This window comes from Pezoporus wallicus, unplaced genomic scaffold, assembly GCF_028554395.1.
Source record: "Pezoporus wallicus isolate ANWC-B61680 ecotype Strahan unplaced genomic scaffold, APGP_CSIRO_Pwel_v1 contig_6274, whole genome shotgun sequence".
Classification (NCBI taxonomy): Eukaryota; Metazoa; Chordata; class Aves; order Psittaciformes; family Psittacidae; genus Pezoporus; species Pezoporus wallicus.
The window spans coordinates 595,030-617,429 of record NW_026635738.1 but is presented as its reverse complement, the minus strand read 5'-3'; the positions used below and the strand labels follow the sequence as shown (position 1 = coordinate 617,429).

General features: G+C 48.3%; 1 protein-coding gene across 1 annotated transcript in view; it reads left to right on the top strand.

Annotated features, from left to right (window-relative positions):
• RBBP6 (RB binding protein 6, ubiquitin ligase) overlaps positions 1–15,413 on the top strand; it is a 35,026-nt gene extending 19,613 nt beyond the window's left edge. Inside the window, exons 6-19 of the mRNA XM_057398006.1 lie at positions 337–381; positions 2,754–2,842; positions 2,960–3,056; positions 3,793–3,932; positions 4,588–4,760; positions 5,300–5,403; positions 5,838–6,199; positions 7,212–7,305; positions 7,386–7,464; positions 7,562–7,619; positions 8,765–9,130; positions 9,486–9,587; positions 10,970–12,718; positions 13,477–15,413. Coding sequence (XP_057253989.1) covers positions 337–381; positions 2,754–2,842; positions 2,960–3,056; positions 3,793–3,932; positions 4,588–4,760; positions 5,300–5,403; positions 5,838–6,199; positions 7,212–7,305; positions 7,386–7,464; positions 7,562–7,619; positions 8,765–9,130; positions 9,486–9,587; positions 10,970–12,718; positions 13,477–15,229 — 5,211 coding nt within the window. The 3' untranslated portion in view covers positions 15,230–15,413. The remainder of the gene's footprint in view (positions 1–336; positions 382–2,753; positions 2,843–2,959; positions 3,057–3,792; positions 3,933–4,587; positions 4,761–5,299; positions 5,404–5,837; positions 6,200–7,211; positions 7,306–7,385; positions 7,465–7,561; positions 7,620–8,764; positions 9,131–9,485; positions 9,588–10,969; positions 12,719–13,476) is intronic.
• The last annotated feature ends 6,987 nt before the right edge of the window (positions 15,414–22,400 follow it).

The following is a 22,400-nucleotide window of genomic DNA, read 5'->3' as shown; positions in this document are numbered from 1 at the left end:
GCCCTTTTTAACTGAAAACTGACAGTTTCCTTCCCCCTTTGACTCCTAAGTCCCTGTGAGCATTTGGGAGGGTCCCTCTGTGAGATACTTTGGAGCAGTAAGTCCATCTCAGGTGGGCTTGGTTATTTTAGTTCCTTACCATTAACCACATAGGAGCCCTTAAGCTGCCATATGTTTGGACTTTGTTTTGAACAAATACAATTGACGCTGGGTTGGAAATGCCTCTTCAGGGAACACTCAGTGGGTGTAGGGCAGCCTTTCAGACTACAGTAGAGGTTAACTGTTGTCATGTTTTGATTGTAGAACTTGAATATGTGTTTAATTTTTTGTGAACAGATTGATGACTCTTCTGCATCTATTTCTCTGGCCCAGCTTACTAAGGTATATATATATATATTCTTGTCAAATACTTTAAAGAAAAGTGTTTGTTTCTTATTTCTAAATCTCTGCTGTGCTCTATAGCTGGATAACTGTTGTAATCAGAACAAAGCTTTAGCTTAATCCTTAATAATTTGAAGTATTCATTTTAACTTTAAAATGTGTGTATATTTTGATACTATCCTGTAAAGAGTAGTTCCCAGTTTGGGAAGATAGAAGGGGAGTGCCTTATCAGCCTCAGCATAATGTTGCAGTGTTACTCATCCTCAAGACACAAAGAAGAAGCCCTTCAGAAGCTCTTTACCGTTTTTCATACCTTTGGTTTATTTTGCGTTGGAAACTAACACAATTTTTGCAGAAGAATTTAATTGGCTGTAAGTTCCGGACATTGCAGGGGGGCTGCAACAGCCACAATAACATGGACAATTGCATGGCTTATTTCTGAATTCCTAGTCATTCCAGTTACAGAGCCATTGTTGGAATGCTGCACAATTCCATAAGCTGTAGTAGACAGTGGACAACCCGATCTAATTTGTTTGAACGCAGACTGTGTAAATTGTGTAAATGTACCTCATTGTTCATAGGAATATACCAATGTGTATGTGTGGCATAAACTAGCAGCTGTGACCTTCTGGAACTGTTGTAATGCCATGTTTTGCGATGGAACTGCTTGCTTTTTTTGCTCAACAATGTGTAACTTTGTCTGGGAAAGCACTAGTGACTGCACTCGGTGAAAAGGCATAGTGCCAGCCGCTTAATTCCTAGTCTTTGAAGTGACAAAGCTTAGAGAAGGCAGGGCCCAGTGCAGAGGAGCTAGTTGTCTCTTCCCAAAACAAAGGCTGGAGCTAATTTCCAAGAAAGAGGAATCTTTTCCCCCGGTCACTTCTTCCCTGCCCCACTGCAGAAATCAAATTGTGTGCATTGGGCAAAAAAAAACAGCCCAGCAAAATAGTTCTGGAGGTAGCCACCAAAAGCAATTGGTCTCCATTAGTGCTGTCCCTAACCGTGTCCTCGGCTCTGTAAACTCATGTGAGGTTTTATTCTAAAATGTGACAAGCTGTCCAGGTGTGTACGCAGATAAACTTTGGAGGAAAACTAAGGATGTCAGGCAAATGCAGGGGCATATCAGAAAGCAGCTCAAAACTGTTACTTCCTCTAACCTCTTGAGTCCAGGCTGCCTTAGCGTGGAGGCAATGTGTTAACAGTTTTCTGGTTTATTATTGCTCTGTATTAAATGCCATCTTTGAATTTTGGTCTATTCCTAGTAATGTTTTGTGGGCTTTGGATGTATTTTGTAAACCGTTTGGGTTCAAACAAATTAGTCAAATACCTGTAAAGTTTTCTGTACGTGTTAATGGCAATGATTTCACAGCTGTTGATCTGGATTGTGTTACTGTTGGGAAACTCCTGTGTATATGAAACAACCATTTAATAAAAAGTTGAAACTAGTTGGTTGCTTTTGTGAATGAATGCATATAAAACCAGAACCATGAGTGCTTGATCTGAGTGGTAGGTGTTTGAAGGTCCAAATCATTTACAGTCACTCCCTTAGACCCTGCTTGTATCTGGACTAGTGTGTAATAAAAATACTTTAACAAATGCTACTTAAATCAGCTGGCTTCAGTAATTTGAAGATCTAGTTCTGCATAAGGTTTCTATTATGATTTGTAAATTAAAAGGACACAGTCAACTGGGAAGAGCCTGCAGGTTGCTCTTACTGTAGTTAAATCATTTAATCTGGAGAAGTTAGTGGGGGGACACGCAGTTTGGGCTGCCCACGGCACATGATGGTCACGTTTCTGCTGAAGAGAACCTTGTGTCTGTCTGAGGCACCAGAAGGAGCTGGATTCATTTCAGTGCTTCCATGTCTGAATTTCAGCAAGCAAAAACAACTGCCCCAACTCCTAAGTTGTGTGTCCTTTTAATGCTGCAAAATGTAGATAATGCTACTTGCATACATCTTAATCAATTGTACAGTGTGTATCTTCTCCTTCAAATAGTCTGGAGCTTCAAAATCAGTTTAAAAACACTGGATAGTGTATATATTTTTTTTTCTACACATTGCTTCAGTCCACGTGGAAGAAAACTGGACTGGTTACACAAGCCTTTATGTCAGGTACAAACAGAGCCTAAGGTTTGAGTGCCCAACAATGCTCTTTTCAAGTAGGCTGACAGGCACATAAACATCATGTAATGGCGTAAGGACTCCCCAGAACATCTTCAGGACAAATATATTTTATATAAGCAGCTGTTTTCATGCAAGCTCAGCTAGTGTTGTGCTGCTCTTTACAGGATTGGATGAGTGGTGTTGTCTTTGGCTGTGTGGGCTTAAATGTGTTTCTAATGTGTGTGTCAAATAATTGCCTGTTAAACAGACCGCCAATCTGGCTGAAGCCAATGCTTCCGAAGAAGATAAAATAAAAGCTATGATGACACAGTCTGGCCATGAATATGATCCAGTCAAGTAAGTGTCCGGAATGTCAAATGTGTTCTCTGAAGATTGTGTAACAATAGTGGAGACATTGGTTTTAACCAAACACACACCCATCTCTTCTCTCTTTTTTTCCCCAAAACCTTCTAGTTACATGAAGAAGCCCGTGGGTCCGCCTCCACCATCATACACTTGCTTTCGCTGTGGGAAACCTGGCCACTATATAAAGAACTGCCCAACAAATGGGGTAAGGTTGGGGAGGGGGGGCTTGTGCTCTTGCTGAGGGTTGCATTTTGTTGCCTTGGCAGCTGGTAACAAATCCAGGCATGCTCATGTTAAGAATTGCTTCTTTCTAGGTCATAGGCATTAAATGTGTCCGGATCTTTCTCTGTGAACTTTCAGGTGTATTTTGATGTATTTTGATATTACTGGGAATTTTTCTCTTTTTTAACTCTTTCTTTTCATGAAAGTTGACAATTTTTAGTATTCTGTGTAAAAAGATGGTTCCGTTGACCCCATGTGTTAAATGTTTTGTTTTGCTTACCCAAGTCTCTGGTTGAGTGTTTATACATTTAATATTTGTCACTGAATGTATATGCATGAGGTGTGAAGTCAGCCTTCATCTATAGCTGGTGAATAGAAGTTTCTCCAGTGGCTGATCCAGAGCCTTGACTTAAGCTCTCTCTTGGAATTTGGAGGAGGAGCAGGTTTGTGTCTCTTCTCCCAGGGGATGGTGAGCTAAGGCATGTTTCACCCTTAAGGAACCTGAGGTTAAGCCAGGAATATCTGCTGAGCTCAAAACTCTGCTCAAGCCTTTGGAACATCCTGGCCATGCACATTTAGGGTAATAAGTGTTTTAGTTCAGCAGCTCTTATGCTAGGTAAAAGGAGAGGATTAAAGGTTTTTGCTGCTTAAAATGGTAATTGCAGTCTCATTTGAAGAGTGTGTTTGAGATGAGGAATGTGCATTTCTTTTCTTAACAGGACAAAAACTTTGAGTCTGTTCCCAGAATTAAAAAGAGCACAGGAATTCCAAGGAGTTTCATGATGGAGGTGAAAGATCCCAACACCAAGGGTGCCATGCTCACAAACACTGGAAAATACGCCATACCAACCATTGATGCGTAAGTATGGAATCCATTGGGAATTCCTGACCACAAAGGCAGTGAGAGAAACCGTATGTACCTGCCTGAGTAGCACTGCGACCAAGTTGGCCAGCATCTCTAGTGAAGGGGGAGCTGTCATTGTCATTGTATCTCAACCTTAAAATCGTAGTGTGAAACAGACTGAAGTTCCACTGTTGCTATAAGCTGAGAAAATACTGCGTGTGCTGATGAGGGTGGCTGCTTTAAAATGCACTTGGTGGCACGTCAGTTTTTCTGTCATGGATCTCCTTTTGTAGAAGCTGTAACATTGACTTCTTTCCTTTATCAAATGCAATTACTTGGAGACTAGCTTTATCCTGAGCCTGCAATTTACATTCGCCCTCTGGCGAAGGAGAGATGGGATTCATTTCATCTGATTTCTAGCTGTCAAATATTTTTCTAGTCTGGGCTAATTTCTTGATCCAATGAGTGGGAGAGTTCTGCAGAAGGAAGATTGTTTCCCCTCCCTATTGTAGTGGTGTGGCTGTAGAAAATCGGTTGAAACTAAATGCCTGTGTTTCAGAAGGCTGATGTGGAGTGAGGATTCCATCTGTTACCTTCCTTTGGTAAAATGCAAAGCTTGGAAAAGTTTCCCTTTAACTTTTTTCTTCTTCTTTCCCCACCCTTCCTCCAGGGAAGCTTATGCTATAGGAAAGAAGGAAAAGCCTCCTTTTTTGCCAGAGGAGCCATCCTCCTCCTCAGAAGAAGACGATCCTATTCCAGATGAGCTGTTATGTCTCATTTGTAAAGATATCATGACGGATGCAGTTGTTATTCCCTGCTGTGGAAACAGTTATTGTGATGAATGTACGTGTGTGTTAATATGAAATGTCAGATCTAATCTGCTGAAAGCAGAAATGGGAAATAAGGAAATTATTACTAGTTCTATTTAATACTTGAGTATACTTTGAACAGGAATATATGAGTATAAGGGGGGGGGGTGGGGGAAGAAATGGCAGAAAGCTTTTTTCCCTTATGTATCTAGTTAAGTCTTCTTTACGCATGGAAGAGCAAGTATGAGAAGAGGGATAACTGTGAAGGTGATTACAGTATTAGATATCAAATACACTGAGTTTGTCCACAACCCTTGCTCACTCACGATTATACAGCCAAGTCTGGTGACTTACATGGGTCTGCAACACACAGACATTTTGGCATTTAATCCACGTTCTTCTCCATGGGAGTGGTGGTTAAAACCTTCAGAACTCAGGCCTGCCAGTGGTTTTTTGAGATGTGTTTTATTTATTTACCTGAAGGTTGACATTGAAGTGTTTTTAGAATTTGTTAGAACCCCAAGTATTTCCTTAGTTTGGCTAAAACCGGTTTTGGTTATTCTCATTTCACAGGTATTAGAACAGCATTACTGGAGTCTGAGGAGCATACGTGCCCAACGTGTCATCAGACAGATGTTTCTCCTGACGCTTTAATTGCCAACAAGTTCCTACGCCAGGTAACAACTGTTTCTGTGTAAACTGTGAGGGAAGTCTATTTGTAACAAGCAGAAAGGGAAGAAAATATCAATTTGTATCTCCTTAAGGGTAAATTGAACAAGGCTACATTTACTGTTCAGATACCTTGTCTGTTGTTAACAGGAGCTGGCAACTCATTAGAGACACTTTGGCAAATTGAGGTCATGCTGTTGTTTAACAGCATTGCCTTTCACATTTGGTGTTAACATTGAAGTGCTTGAAATACAGACGCTCTTGAGTTACCAGTCATTAACATCAGTGTTCCGTGTGCTGTGTTCATACAGCTGTGTGTTGATTTAGTTCAAGATGGACGGCATTTACAGGAATACACAAGTAATTGTACCCTGTGGAGGGTTTGTTCCTCCATCTGCTGAAGTTTCATTGTACCTTGTTGTAAATGTTCTTCTGCCTTTAGGCTGTGAACAACTTCAAAAATGAAACCGGTTACACAAAAAGGCTCCGTAAGCAAATTCAGCAGCAACAGCAGCAGCAGCAACAGCAGCAGCAGCAGCTGCCGCCACCACCACCACCTCCACCACCTCTCATGAGGCAAACAATAACACGCAACCTGCAGCCTCTGCTCCGGCCAACGAGACCGGAACCGCTGATGATTCCATTAGCTTCTCTGGCTTCTCGTTCTGCTCTGTCATCTTTGGCTCCAGGTCCATCATCCATGGCAGCTGGGCTGCCTGTAAATCCATCTTCTGTTGTTGTCTCTGATCTCCCTCCAGCAGTGTCCCTGTCCCTCCGTGGTGAAAAGCCAGATGGACCTTTCCGGTGAGTAAATCTGTAGACAAGATGAATATCAAAGACACCAAAATGCTGGAGTCAGATTCTTGAGTTCTCAGCTAGTGATTTGTGTGTAATTAGGGACAGTTCCAGGTAACTGTGGAAGTCCTTTCTTTTGTTTTTACTTTGATAAGTTCATCTGTGCCTCATGCAAGAATTTCCTCAGAAGTATTTCCGTTTGGTTCCCTTACAGTCATTCAGTACAGGTTTACCCTGGAGGAGGAGCGGAGCCTTTTGCTCCCCAGGAGCCTTTGATTTTAAGTGGCTAGCAATTCCTAAAGGAGTTATGCCAAACCTTGAGTGCATCAATTTCTCTTTAGTACTGGGGAAATACTTTCATGAAGTGTAAAAGCAGGATTATAGGTAAAATTGACCGGGTGTTTTCACATTGCTTTTTTCTACAGTATATTTCATCGCTAATAGGATAAGTTAGAGTCATCCTCAGTCATACAGAGTGTAGTCAGTGATATATAATGAAACTGAAACACTATAGATTTGACGTATTTGTAAACACGACAGTCTAATTTTGCAACCCAGTGAAGTCATGAAAATGCATTAAAGATCTGGGCTATAGTTCAAGGCTTACATCCTTCCAGCTTTATGCCCTGCATGCAAATAGCTGCTCTGTCTACAAGACTGCCAGGCTCAGCTCAGCACTGAGGGTCACAGTTCAGCAGGACCTCTAAGGCAGCCTCTGAACTAGCACATGCACATTTCTTAATAGCATTTCAGTTCCTGCATCTTCCAAAACTCTGATCCGTTCACGTTCAGCCTGCTTTATAAGACGTTTTTTGAGTGAGCTCTTTGAATACCAGGAGCCCAAACTGATCTCTCGTCAGTGCTTCCTTTGGAATCTGCCAACCTCACAATTGTCAATCTGGGGAAGATTATATTCTGCTTTTTTCTCTATTTACAGCAGCCAGCCTTTCCTCACCTGGGCTTTGTATTTCCAGTAGCACTTCAAAACACTGTTTGAATAACCTAATCTGTTGTTTTGTAGTGATGATACTGTTATACCTCCTGCTGCTCTGGTGACTGCTGCTGAGCTTTCTAAATCTTCCCCCCTGTCAATCACCAGTCTGTTGGAAGAGAAGGTAAATTTTATTTCAACATAAGCAGTGGTTGTTGGGCTTCAGTAGAGCTCATTTCCTAACTGTTTGCTTTTCTTTCCAAGGGCTATCAAGTTCCTGTACTAAGACAGCCAGCATTACCAAGTCTTCTGGGCCCTCAAGGACAATCAATACCCACAACTGGTAAGTAACGATAACTTCAGAATTTCTTCTGAAATACCATATTTAGATAAACTGAATGGTTGAGAGGTTTTTCTTTTTCTTCTTTCCACTCCCAAAGGTCATCCCATGAGAGCTGGAGCCATTCGCTCAGCAGGCGGCAGACCAGGCTGGGAACTGTAAGTGTCCTACACAAATTCTATATACTGCTACTACTTGTAAGCTGTTAAATTAGGCTGTACCATGTAACTTACACATCTGCTGATTTATAATGAAACTACACACAGAGAGCTGTGCAGAATACAAGTGGTAATTACTTTTTCAATGGCTTAATTTGAATTACCTTTAACAAAGGGGATCTGTGCGTGCAGAAAGATCGTGTAACATGAAACTCCAGTCCATAATTGAAGAGAGGACTCTGAAAAATGAACTCTCTTTGAGGAAACCATAATTGCATATAAAAATCAAGTCTAATGTAAAGATCAATGGAAGGCCACCTGTTTGATCACTGGCTGAATAGGGCTGAAGAAATTGATAGCCTAATAGAAATCAGCCTCCAACATTCTTCAGCAACTTAGTTGATGCTGACTGAGCAAATGATTGGAAGAATCAACAGTGTTTTCAATTTCTCTGATTTAGTCATCTCAAACAGCCAGGCTGCCCCCTCTCAGTTGCAGAGAGGGGGATCTGTACTATATGCTATTGCAGTGTCAAGTTAGTCCTTTTGGTGTGCATACATATATATATTGTTACAGATGGATTGTAAGGGTGCATTGCATTTATAGAGTCTTAAGATCAATCCAAACAAAACTCAGGATCCATTCCACAGATTGCCTAAAATCTCATATTTAGTAAACAAGAAAATAAGAGTTCAGGTGCAAGAACAGGCCAAATTCATCACCACGAGGCAACACTGTAGGAAGCGTAGGTGGGAGAAGTTAGAAGAAGTTTGAGAGAAGATCAGTTTATGTTTGTGCAGTACTGTGAAGATCAGAAGTGTGAAGTGCCTCAAGGAGTGCCAGAGGAGCAGTGGGCACTGGGTGCGTGGGAGATGGGAGTCTCTTAAGCATGGGCAGCACCATCCCCAGTCAGAAGGCTGAGTGTAAGGAGAGAAGACTGAGGGAGCTGCTGGGGGTGAGGATGTGGAAGGCAAGTATGAGGATCAAGAAATAGCTGTGGTCTCAAATGAACAGAAAACAGGGAGACAAATGCATCAGTTGAGAGCAAGAAGTGCTCGCCACCATGCTCCCGCTTCATTCGCTTTCCTCTTTGAAACCAGGGCAGGGTGTGACAAACAGTGACATGAGTTTTTGGATTTCTTTAGAAGTTCAAATCGAGGACGCCTGCATGGTGACCGTGCCCAAAGGACTCAGGCCCCATCACTACCAGCATCAGCACCAGTCTTTGTGCCTGTGCCTCCACCTCCCTTGTATCCTCCACCACCACATGCACTTCCTCTTCCTCCTGGGGTACCACCACCACAGTTTCCTCCTCAGTTTCCACCTGGGCAGCCTCCATCCGCTGGGTACACTGTCCCCCCTCCAGGATATCCCCCAGCTCCTGCAAACATGTCATCAGCATGGGTACCAACAGCAGTACCAACGGCTCATTCCAATACCATTCCAACGACACAAGCACCTCCCTTATCTAGGGAGGAGTTTTACAGAGAGCAACGGAGACTTAAAGAGGAGTAAGTATTTGGCTCGCTGATGTTGCATTGCTTTTTCTCGTTGTATTTCGGTAGCGTATCGGACCACAGTTACACTAAAGTGCATCTGAGATAAGAAAAAATGACATAGTGTTTCTTCCAGTATACTTTTCCATTGCAGATGGTAAACATGCAAAGCTAAACCAGACAAATGTAATTCTAAAACTTTCCCTAAAACGTGTAGGAATTCTCAACTGGTTTTGCTTGAATAGGATGTTCACCTGTTGCGTTGCATGCAGTATACATTTTCTCATATTGGCCATGTTTTGTTTCTTGATGTCTTTTTGTAATAAAGGTCAAACTATAATTGTAATAAAGGTCAAACTTATTTTAACAGGGAAAAGAAAAAGTCCAAACTTGATGAGTTTACAAATGATTTTGCTAAGGAATTGATGGAATATAAAAAGATTCAAAAGGAGCGTAGGCGTTCGTTTTCCAGGTAACTGCTTTACATGTCCGTAATGGAGAAGCAGATTGTCTAGAAGAATCAGGAGGAGTTCACTCCACCTCTGTCGTTAGATGGATTGGATGATTCAGGGGATTAGCAGGGATAGGAGTTCCATGTGCAGGTTACTAGCTCGCTTAGCTTACTAGGTTACGGCAGTGATTAGTGGACTGATAGTTAGAATTGAGCAGTAGCTGTCAAGGAGCAGGGCTCTCTTATACAGTGTCTCTGCAGTGACATCCTTGCCCTCCGGACAGCGTGAGGAGGCCAGAGACTGGACAGGGATAATGACTGGATTCTCTGTGTCTCCCTACTCTGATTATAACCGTTACCTCAAAGCACTTTGGAGGAGATAAGTGAGAGAAATTGTCTTCATTTCCTCTGTTTATCTCATGTGGCAACCCGGAGAGATGTTAACCTGGACTGCAGGCTGGTGGTTTGTTGACAATGTTAAATTTTTCTTTGGATTTAAAAGATCAGACGTGCTTATAGAGAAATCTTGGTGAAGGACTTGGAGATGAGGAATGATGATAATGAACAAATGTGGAATGATGTGAAATGGCTCTTAAGAAATATAAAGAAAAACTTGTGATGGAAACACTGAGGGCAGCTGATGTGTTCTGTCTCCAGAGTGACTTGGGCAGGAGTCTGAATAGCTCTCCATTATTAATGCTGTCAGTATCTTTCCTAGGCACTGAGTCATGTTGCTAGAGGCTGAGTTTAGAAGCTTTTAGATAGGATTTTTCTCGCAATGTGGTCGCTAACCTCGGTTAGAGTGGGAGATGTGCAAAAGTCTTCAGGAGATCTGGCTGGAGGTGTGGATTAAGTAGTCCTGTATGTAAGATCGCAGCACTAACTGACAAGTAAGCAGTGAGGTTGAACAGACTGAGCTGGCCTTTAACACTGAGCTTTGCTGTCTGCAGGCTAAACTGTGTTTTCTGGGTGTTTGATACTGCACTGTAGCCATTAAGACTTGCTCTTTTTGCATTTTACTGCAGCAAAAATGATTTGCATTGCATGTAGTAGCCGAGTAGTGGAAAATGTGCGTGTTCGCGTACCAGTAGAGGCCAGTACACACCACCTTAAATCAGTCCCTAGCGCTGGTAGCTCCTGTGATAGAAGTGAGTGGAAATAGACTTACCCTTCCTGTATGTTTTACACTAACAAAGCAGCAGCTGTTCTGTCTTGTAAGCAGAAACCTTACATGTTATCAAGTTTTTCAGTTTGCAGTAGCATTATGTCAGCAGCTGAAAGAAGCTTTGACATAAGCATTTGAAGAGAAAAAACCCAGACCAAATTTGGGAAATAAAAACCAGGGGAGCACAACTGGTTTGAATTAACTTCATTTATTTTCTTGTGTTGTGTTTTCTTTTAAGGTCCAAGTCTCCCTATAGTGCTTCATCTTACTCTAGGAGCTCCTACACCTACTCCAAGTCAAGATCAGGTTCTTCCCGCTCTCGCTCCTACTCCCGCTCGTTCAGCCGTTCTCACTCTCGTTCCTACTCGCGATCTCCACCGTACCAGAGGAGGGGCAAAGGGAAGAGTCGGAACTATCGGTCTCGATCCCGGTCACACGGGTACCACCGCTCCAGGTCAAGGTCACCCCCGTACAGAAGGTACCACTCACGATCGAGGTCTCCAGTGTTTCGAGGCCAGTCTCCCACTAAACGAACTGTACCTCAGGGGGAGGGAGAAAGGGAGTATTTTAACAGATACAGAGAAGTTCCACCATACGATATGAAAGCGTATTATGGCAGATCTGTGGACTTCAGAGACCCGTTTGAGAAGGAAAGATACAGAGAATGGGAAAGGAACTACAGAGAGTGGTACGAGAAGTTTTACAAGGGCTACGCTGTTGGTGCTCAACCTCGGCCTCCTGTCAGCAGGGAAAACTTTTCTCCAGAGAGGTTTGGTGCCCCCGGGGCCAGGAGGGAGAACTCTCCCTATGCTCGGGGGCGTAGGGAGGATTATCCTGGTGGGCAGAGCCACCGCAATCGTAGTATAGCTGGAAATTATCCCGAAAAGCCCTCCGGAAGAGAGAGCCATGGTGTCAAAGATCCTACAAAATCAAAAGAGAAGGAGGTAGAAAATCCACTGGGAGATGGCAAGGGAAATAAGCATAAAAAACACCGGAAGAGAAGGAAGGGAGATGAGAATGAAGGATTTGCTAGTACTGAGATGTTGGAAAGTACAAGAAAACCAAGAGAGGCAGTTGCAACAGAAGATGTTAAAACAGATTCCCTGTTCATACTTCCAAGCAGAGACGATGCCACTCCTGTGAGAGATGAGCCCATGGAAGCGGATTCCATTGCTTTCAAGCCTGTGTCTGAAAAGGAGAAAAAAGAGAAGGATAAACCGAAAGCAAAGACTGACAAGACAAAGCGGAAAGCAGATGCGGCCGTTCCTCCTAAGAAGGACAGCGCAGCGAAGCCAGGCAAAGCTTCCCAAGAGAAGGTGGACCCTGACCGGGAAAAATCTCCTCGAACAGAACCTCCCGTGAAGAAGGTGAAGGAGGAGTTGCCAAAGACAGACAGTGTTAAAGCATCTTCCTCTCAAAAGGACGAGAAGGCTCTTGGTACCCCACGGAAAGTTCACCCTAAAGGGGCGAAAGATCACCCAGAAACCAGACCAGCCAAGGAGGAGAAGGCAAAGAAAGACCATCCAAAAGAAGCCAAGTCGGAGAAGCCCTCCACCAAAGAGGAGAAGACAAAAAAACCTGCAGAAAAAGGCAAACCCTCTGATGCAAAACCTGAAAAAAGAAAAAGAAAAGCAGAGGAAAAGGTTGACAAAGAGCATGAAGCCGCTTCCACAAAGGCCTCAAAACCAGAAACTGCAGAATCGAAAACGTCGCCAAAGGGGAAGGCCGAGCCCGATGGTGAGAAAGGAGAGAAAACTCCAGACAAGGACAAATCTGCTTTTCTCAACAACCCTGCCAAAAAGATTAAACTGAACCGAGAAACCGGGAAGAAGATTGTGAGTGGAGAGAATGTGCCACCTGCAAAAGAGCCTGTGGAGAAACCTGAGCCGAGCAGCAGCAAAGTGAAACAAGAGAAAACCAAGGGGAAAGTGAGGAGAAAAGTAACAGCAGCTGATGCATCTAGTTCTACTCTTGTAGACTACACCAGGTACTTCCGTGTTCCTTTTCCTATTCTTTCTTTCTTCCTCCGCTCCCAAAATGTGCATGGTTGTGTACAGTGACTACTGAACTAGCAGCTAAATCCATGCTGAATGAGTGAATAATCCTTCCTCTCAAGCTATTCTTGGATCAAAATCAAGTTTTATTGAAGAAGTGGAAAGCTGGTAAGATTAATTCACTGGGGATGTGTTTGACCCTGACTTCTAGGACTTTCTTTCCCCCTCTTATTCATCACATGTTGACTGAGGTGTCCCCTCTGTTTTCCTTCAAGCCCAGCTTATTTCAAAAGGCAAGGAAAACAGATGTGTCTGTGCCAGGCAGTATTGTGCATTTTAAACGTTTCAAGGTCCTGTAAAGAGCACTGGCGCATGAGGACAGAGCTTTGGTTCTCTATAGTCACCTCTCCATAATTGCTTAATTAGATACTGAAACAAGAATGAAGATCTGATTTATCTGCCTTTGGTAGAAATAGGACATGAAGGAATTACCAGATCAGACAGTCCCCCCAGCTGATGATCTTGTGTCTTTGTTAATTAGATGTACAGGGGCAGGATGCTGAATGACCTGATTGCTCATACTCTTAGCCAGTAGATTCACCAAGATCCTCACTCACTGAGATGTTTTATAGAACATCTTTTGGAAAAATGCTGAAGATTGAGAGCTCAAACAAAAGCTGTTTGTACAGTGCCACATAGATGGTGGTGTGTGTATCTCACCCGGTACTAATACCTGCTTTTTTCCTCTTAGCACTAGTTCCACTGGAGGAAGCCCCGTCAGAAAGCCTGAAGAAAAGACAGATACCAAACGAACTGTCATTAAGACCATGGAGGAGTATAATAATGATATAACAGCCCCTGCTGAAGATGTCATTATTATGATCCAGGTCCCTCAGTCAAAGTGGGATAAAGATGACTTTGAGTCTGAAGAGGAAGACATTAAATCTACCCAGGTGCCCACAAGCATAGGAAAACCTGCTAGTGTTATAAAAAATGTGAGTGCTAAGCCAGCAAACCCCATAAAACACAGTGAAAAAGAGACAGAGCCTTTGGAGAAAGCACAGAAATCTACAAAAGAGGCGAATTATGAAAGCTCCCAGCATGATGCCAAGAGCTCAAAAAGTTCTGTGTCGAGCGAAAAAGGCAAAGCCAAAGAGCGGGATCATTCGTTATCAGACAAGGACACTTTGGAGAAGAGAAAGAGCAGTGCTCAGCCAGAAAAAGACCACTCGGAGCGTGCAGCTGAGCAAGGAAATGGAAAAACCATTTCTCAGTCTTCCAAGGAGGGCAGATCTGAGAAGCACGATCCTGGCCGTGGATCCACTGCCAAGGACTTCACTCCCAACCGAGACAAGAAATCTGAGCATGATGGCAGCAGAGATCATTCTAGTTCCAAACGCAGAGATGAAAAGAGTGAACTAGCGAGGAGAAAAGACTCCCCCTCTCGAAACAGAGACTCTGCATCCACGCAGAAGAGTAAACCGAGAGAGGAGCGAGCAGAGCCGTCCAAAAAGGGCACTGGAGAGGCCAAAAGGAGCAGCTATAGTCCCTCACGTGAGCGGAAGCAGTCTGAGCACAAAGCTGCTCACGAGTCCAAGCGTACATCAGAGGAACACAAACCTCTGGATAAAAATTCAGTGAAAGAGAAGGAGAAAGAGAAGGAAAAGGAAAAAGAAAAGGAAAAGGAAAAGGAAAAAGAAAAAGAAAAGGAAAAAGAAAAGGAAAAGGAGAAAGAAAAAGAAAAGGAAAAGGAAAAAGAAAAGGAGAAAGAAAAAGAAAAGGAGAAAGAAAAAGAAAAGGAGAAAGAAAAGGAAAAGGAGAAAGAGAAGGAGAAAGAGAAGCACGTCCCAGAAATAAAGAGCAATAAAGAGAAAGAGCCAAGTGTTACCAAACCACCTGTGAAACAAGAATCACCTGAGGCAAAGAATGAGAAAGAGAACGTGGCTGGACAGAACGATAAAGGCGTTGTCAAGCCCAAGCCTCAGGTCAGCAGCTCCTCACGGCTCTCCTCTGATCTGACCCGAGAGACTGACGAGGCGGCGTTCGTCCCGGACTACAACGAGAGTGACAGTGAGAGTAACGTGTCTGCTAAAGAGGAGGAAGCTGCAGTGAAGAACCCAAAAGAGCCCAAAGAAAAGGCTGTTGAGAAGGTGAAGGAGGATGCGGCCGCTCCTCCCGCAGCTGAGCAGCCTGAAGCCAGCAGGAGTCAAAGTCAGAGCAGCCCCAGCGTCAGCCGCAGCCGCAGCCACAGCCCGTCCGAGAGTCAGACTCGGAGCCACAGCAGCAGTGCCAGCTCCGGGGAGAGCCAGGACAGCAAGAAGAAGAAGAAGAAGAAAGAGAAGAAGAAGCACAAGAAGCATAAGAAACACAAGAAGCATAAGAAACACCTCGGCAACGAAACCGAATTGGAAAAGAGCCAAAAACACAAACACAAGAAGAAGAAATCGAAGAAGAGCAAAGATAAAGAGAAAGATGACCAAAAAGTGAAATCTGTCACGACATAGGATGACAGATGATAAAAAATGACTTAATTCCTAAGTCATCTGTATTAAATTTTGTTAAAATGTAAACGAATTCAAGCGTTGTAAATAATGACATGGAAGACCCTGTGCTGCACTTAAACTATTGCTGCTTGATTATTTGATTTTTACATCAGAGCTTTATAAAAAGTGAACATTTTGTACAGAATTGTGAGTTGTGACCATGTAACATGAAAGGTTTTGCTGGGGCATCTTCTTTTTCACCACTGGCGGTTGCTTTGGGCGAGTTCCCTGTACTGTGAAGACTTTCACATCTGGGTTGGGTTTTATCGCCGGGCGGAGGGGCCCGGGCCCGGGCCCGGCGGGATGGTTTGCAGAGAGCATCGCAGCCCTGTTCTGTCACTTTTTGATTACAATAAAAGGTTTTCAGTAAACTATCCCCTGTGATGAGACTCGCAGTGAGAGCTGGGCACGGGCAGGGAGAGAGCAGCGGCAGGGATTGCTCTGAGGAAGGCTTTGCTGGTGGCTGGCGGCGAACCGCGGCGTACCCGCGGGTTTGGCTCTGAAGTGGGTGGTAGGATGCTGGCTCCTGTGGTCTGAGGTGGTACAGGGAGGTGCTGCTCGAGGCTGCACTGTTTCTGTGCGCCAGGCAGGCTTGGAGCTCTCTTGTACACGGTATGCGTGGTCCCAGACTGTAGTTTAAATGGTAACTGCTGTTACTTCAGACCCTCACCTCACCTTGTCGCGCTGGCTGGAGTTCTTCAGGGTGTGTAAGCCAGTGTGCAGCAAAGGTGACTGCAGTTTGCTCCGGGATATCGAGCAGTAGGTCTGCAAATACCTGGCAGTCACCAGAAACACCTTGGAGAGGGGGAGGATCAGAGAATGAAATAGTAAACGTAGAAATCTACCCTAAGGTGCTCTATAAATGAAGCCATCAGGAGTGGGTGTGTGGTTGTCTGCTTGTTCCTAGTCTGATGTGGCAGCAGCCTGCAGAGCGGGTGAGCATCTCCAGTGCAAATGGGAGCTGCAGAAGCAGCCTGGTCTAATGGAAGGCGTCCCTGCCCGTGGCAGGTTTGGAACCAGATGGTCCCTAAGGTCTCTTCCAACCCAAACCAGTCTGGTTTGTCCTTCGGAGGCTGACTTCTGCTTATTTCCAGCATCTCAGCAGTGTTCAGCTCGCTCAGAAAGCTGCTGTTGCTCCCAGCAAACATTTACACACACGCTGTGCTCTGCTGTCTCTTGTGATGCTGATCAAGATGTTTGTGGTTCAAGTAGAAGTGTTCCTGGTATTTTCCTTTCCTCGGTGCTGTGCAGAGGGCAGGGGAGCACCAGCAGGTCCAGGGTTCAGCCAGGCTTGGGGAGCTGGGTTGTCTGGAGCTGGATTCTGGACAGCTTCTGCCAATGGCTTTTTCTGATTCAAAGCTGGTTTTGTAGGAGTGATCACAAAGGGTTCACGTTGGTTGGATTGTGAAGGAAGTGGTGTTAGAGATGCTGTAGGACATGTGGGGGTTCCTTCCTTACAGGTGATGGAGACAAGTGCGATGGGCATCTCATGTGCCCCAAAACAAAGGATGAAACAGGTACTTTGAGTCTGTGACTGGCAGAGTCACTGAGAAAGAAATCACAGAACCACAGTGCCTCTCGGTCCCTGTGCCATGTCACCTACGGGTAGGTCACCACAGCCAAGGCACCACTGTCTGCTCTTCAGCACCTTTTAGGCTTGCTTCAGCAGCAAAAGGTGTTGGGTGCAATCCCATCCTGTCTGTGTAGCAGTCTCCACACTGAGAGCCAACCTTGCTCATCATCAGTGACCAAATACTGGGTGTTGTGGAAGGGGGAATGGAGGCACCTTGGTAACCCTGGTACCTTCCAGGGCTGCGGCAGTTGCAGCCTTGGTTGCTGATGAGGAGGGACCTTCGGGCACAGCCCTGTCAGGGGAGGCAGCCGCTGCCTGTGGGGTCAGGCAGAGGAAGTGAAGGCAGCCCAAGGTTGAGGGAGGCAGCACCTCCGGATGCAGCTAATTAGAAGGAAGAGCTAATCAAGGCCGGGGGCTCTGGGGAGTCCTGCTGGGGGGGGGGTCATGGATGCAGGGGGAAGGAGCTTCCCTAATCCAAACGGGAGCAGCGCTCGGTAGTGGGAGCTCTGGGGCTCTGCGTGCTCGGGAGCATCCCTGTCACCCCCAGCCACTGCAGCGATGGGCAGCGCAGCCGGACCCTGCCCAGGTTCAGCAGTGATGAGCTCCAAGAGCACACAGTGAAGCTCGGGACCAGTTGGAGGATGGACTCGGCCTCCCCAGTCCCACAGTGGTTAATGTGATGCTGGGCTGGGCTTTTCTTCTCTTTTCCTTTGTTTCTAATCCCAGTTAGACAACATCCAACTCTTCTCTGGAGCTGGATGTACCAGCCCTCAAGAGCTGCCTCTTTCCACCTACTGCTGATGCTTTGCCGTCCGCAGTTTGGGATGGAGCAAAGCAGGGATGCTCCACGGGGATGTCGGGATCTCCCCACCGTGCCCCCGGCATGGCAGTGGGACAGCCCCAGACTGAGCACGTGAAACCCTGCGCTCCATTCGGCATCCAGGAGGGGCCAGGGTTGTGTTTGGGATCTTTCTTTGACAATGGGGCCCTTCCGCATGCGTCTGTGCCTGGGAGGGCCTGGGCAGCTGGGGAAGGCTGAAGGGAAGCCGCAGGTTGGAAGGGTTTGGGCTTTCCCATCGCTGAGCCCTGCCCCTGTGCGCCCTGCATCCCCTGCAGCGTGCGAGCAGTCCTGCGCTGGGAGCGCCACGGCCCTGTCCCCGGGCCCTATTGCAGTTTCTTTAATGATCAGTGCAGGTCTTGCACTCATGGTTGCCGTCAGCCGGGTGCCCCGGGGTTTGCTCTGCGGGTAATTGGATCCCCTGGGACCCGGCTGCGGAGCTGGTGGCGGTGAGCGGGGCTGCAGCCCAGAGGGGGGGTGCTGGGCTTTGGTGTCGTGCTCGGACAAATCCGGCTGTTCCTCTTTGACAGAGCTGATGGACACAAAGCGTTCGGCTTTGCTGCGCTCAGCAGAGCTCCGCTGGAAGCCTGCGTTGGTATCGGTAATGAGCTGGATGCACGCTTGAATTGCACGCAGTGGTCCTTTGGGCTGCAGCAGATCCGTGGGCCTGAGCCATCCATGGGAGGTGTGGGCAGGAGGAGCAGGACGTGGCTGGGGATGCAGTGGAGTGGTGAGGGGGGTCTCTCGCTGGACAGACCCGTGTGTGGCCTCGGTGGGGCAGGAGAAGGGGGTCCTGCTATTTCAAGGCCAGGGTGGACAGGGCTTGGAGCAACCGGGTGTAGGGGGATGTGTCCCTGCCAGCGCAGTGCACAGTGGGGCTTGGCACACTGGCATTGCTGCTGGCACTGCCCCTTCCCTGGGATCACACCGGTGTTCCCTCTGTGCTGAACCCTTCGCTCCTCCTGGGCTTCTGGAGCTGGAATTGCTCTGAACACATCTGGGGCAGCAGCTCGGCTGGCCCCATGCACAGGGCATGAGCCACGTGAAGGTGAGGGGGAGCAGGGGGGTACCTGCCCTTCAGCTGCTGCCTGGGGCTTGGGGACACCCCTGTGGGCTGGGTTCAAACCCTCTGGGTCCTCCTTTGCTCCTGCTCTTATTTGGGCACATTGGGGTGTATGAAAACACGACTGGTTCACGTATCCATTGGATAACCTCCCCTGTGTCTGGGGGATGCTCTGGGGACAGGATGCTTGGGCATCCCCTGGTGCTTGGGACCCCTGTGTGCCTGGATGGCCTCATAGGAGAGCTGGGAATCCCTGCAGAGCACAGCATCCACAAGCATGGAGGCAGAGACTGAGTCCCCTGAGCATCCGCATCCGTATCCTCAAGGACCAGCATCACTCCGTGTCCTGCTGACCCCACCGTGGGACACCAGGAGCAGGGTCACACGTGCCAGCCCCAGGCACAGAGCAGTTAACGCCCTGGTGGGTCTCGGCTGTGCCCTCCCCACGGGATCTCGTGGCGTTTGGCCCCATGGCACCGCTCTGTGCCGCAAGGACAGGACACGGCAGTGCCGGAGCCACGCGTGGAGCCGAGATGGAAGCGGAGCTCCTGAGCGTGCTGCCACCGGCCGCCTCCTGTCACCTCCACTGATGAGCCAGGTCCTGGCTGGCCTCGAGCAGGCACAGAGCACGTGGGGAGCAGGGGCTCGCTCCGCTCCGTGCCCTCCTGCCGGCGCAGCAGGTAGGTGACATCCCATCATCCCTGCCTGTCCCTGCCATTCCCTGCTCGGCTGCATCCTGGCATCGTCCCTGCCTGGCTCATGTCTTGGAGCATCGCTGCTGGTGCCCTGCCCGCAGCGTGCACGGACGTGGGCATCGCTGCTCCCCAACTGTGCCCCTGCCCTCTCCCTGCTGCAGAGCGGGGTCCCAGGGGGCTCAGGGTCTGCAGCACAAGGCCAGGCTGTGGCACAGGACATGGGTGAAGCAGCCGGTGTGGGGCAGAGGCCGCAGCCAGGGCACAGAGGGCTGGGGTTTGGTTGCCTCCACCACGTCCTGCGTGTCCCAGCAGCAGCCACAGGTATGGGGCCTGTGATCCTGGACCAGAGTCATTTGAGGACCATTTTGCTGCCCTAGTGCTCCCATCACGCTGGGTGTGGGTGCATCTCCTTCCCACCCGATCCTGAGACCAGACCAGCCCTCCCACAGCTGAGTTCCTTCCACGTATTGGTGGGATGAGAGGACGTGGGGACAGGAGCATCCTGACCCTGAGCAGGAGTGTGAGGAATGAGCTGCTCTTGGGGGGAGCTATGGCTACTGGTCACCCTTTTGGTGACAAAGGAGTCTTTGGGAGGGACCCAGGATCAGCCACTGGGTGACAGCCCCGTGGGGTCCTGGGGCTGATGGCCATACTCATCCCTATGCGGGAAGGACCCTGTCCCTGTAGAGCTGTGTCCCCATGTGCTTTGGTGGGTACGTGTCTGTGTCTGGGGGTCAGAGGTGACCCGGTGTGTGTGGCATTAGATGCTATCCCTGGGGCTGGGCCATGCACAGCAGCACTCAGCCGGGCTGGCACCGCAGAGAGCTCCAAGTTGCCTGATCCTGGTGGTTTCCCACCCCTTTTGGCTCCCCAGAGGACATGGCACTGATCCCCCCCCACCGGCTGATCCGGCTCCTCTCCCACCAGAGCCCTGGCGATGCTGCAGGAACCTCCTGGATCAACCAACGGAGCTGAGCACATCCCAGTGATGGAGATGAGGCATCACCGAGTGCACGAGGCGCCGGCACGGCCCCGGCGCGATGCCCACCCTTGTGCCTGTGCCGGGAGCTGCAGCCGCTGCCCTGCCCCATGCAGCTGATCCAGCACCGACCGGAACCCGGGTTTGGGTTCCTCCTTCCCCGCTCTCCGCAGCTCCCGGAGCCCAGCACAGCCTCAGGCGCCCACTCCCCGCGGCTGCCGTGTGCTGGGAATGCCAATGAGGCTGCGGCGCTTGTGCTGGATGCAAGCAGCGGGATGGGGATCCAGTGAATTGTGCTGAAACTGATGGTGAGGGAAGGAGGAGACCGGGGCCCCAGGGCCCGAACCCACACCCCCACTGCAGGGGCCAGGCCGCTGGTTCTGCTGCGCTGCTCCAGCTCCATAGGGGAAGTTCCCTGTCATTTACCGGCTCTGTCCATCTGCATGCACACAGCTGGAGGGGCTGAGGCTGGTTTGTAACCTGCTCCTTTCACCCAGCGTCACATCCCGTTACCAGTGCTCCCTGCAGATGTCGTGGCTGTTGCTGTCCTTGCCCGTAGCATCCTGCCAGCACTGGGAGGGGAGATGTTTATTGTGGAATCCCAGCAATGTGGTGTGCTCATTTCTGCTTGAAAATAAGTTCCAACAGGGCAAAATTCTGCTCTTGATACGGCAGGGGCAGACTCCCGAAGCTTCCTGCTGCTAATTCTGGCTGGGAAGATGCAAGGTTTATATGTATATGTATTTTATATTTATCGATATGAATATATGTATTTATATTATATATAGTGTGTGTGTATATACACACTCTAATATATGTATATAAGGGTTTCTCTAGGGGTGGCAGGAGCAGCAGTGCCATCAGGCTGCGGGACCAGCCTGGGCTTTGTCCGGGCGCTGCAGCAGGGATGGATGGACCCTCACCGAGTTGTGCTTCCCCCGCTCCGCAGGGACAGGTCACAGCTGGAGGGAGCCGCGCACAGGGAACGGCAGCAGAGGCATCAATGAGGTTATTGACAACGGTGGGTGCCTGCGCGGGCGCTGATGGGGATTAAATCCTCATGGAAACCCTGGCATTTGGCTCCCGTCTCCTCTTCCCGCTCCTTCCCCTGAAGTTCCTGGGTTCGAGAGGTTGGCAGCCGGCGCCAGGAGCTCGTTGCTTCATTAACCCCTCACTAATTGCGGTTTTTATACAGCTTCAGCTTTTAGGGTCCAGAGCAAAAACTGGGTCGTGGTGGCACCACGTCAGGTTTGCTCATCCGGTGATGGTGCTCACGGCAGCCTGTGACCCTAAAGAGAGAAGCATTTGAACACAGAAGTGTAAAGCAGGTCTGGCTCCTGCCTTCACCTGCCCGGCCCTAGGGAGCTGGGTGCCAGCACGGCGCTGCCAAGCCCTGCCCTGCCCTCCCGTTTGGCACCACAGCTCCGCGCTCGGTGAGTTAATGGCTCCTGCCAGCAATTAACTGGCAGCAGCTCATTAGTGCGCTGGCTGCAGCCTCACCAGCCCCAGTGGATGTGATGCCACGGGGGCTCGGGGCAGAGCTGGGCCATCGAGGCTGCTGTGGGCTCGTGGTGGGTGTTGGCGTCTCCATCCTCTCACTGGTGCATCCCTGTGAGCATTGGGATGCTGCAAAAAGGGCTCCTAGCTGGCGGGTTCGGGGTGCGCCGTGGCTGCCGGCTCCTCCTGCCTCCACGCCAGGGTTTCAACAGGGACGTGTCTTGAGTGGGGTGGCTTTGGGGGGGCTGTTCCCCTTTCCATCCACGTCCCAGGGGGGGTTGGTTCCGAATGCTCGCAGCGCCGGTGATAGGATGCTGGTCCTGAAGTGGTGGCTCTTGCACAATGTGGGTTCTGTTTCGGTGCTCCACTGGTGCCTCAGCACCCCCTGTGATGTCCTGCTCAGGGGTGGAGCTGTGCAGGAGCTGGAGTTGAATCCATAAAGGCAGAAGTGCCGGTGCCGGGCAGCCCCAGCCTGGAAGGGTCCAGA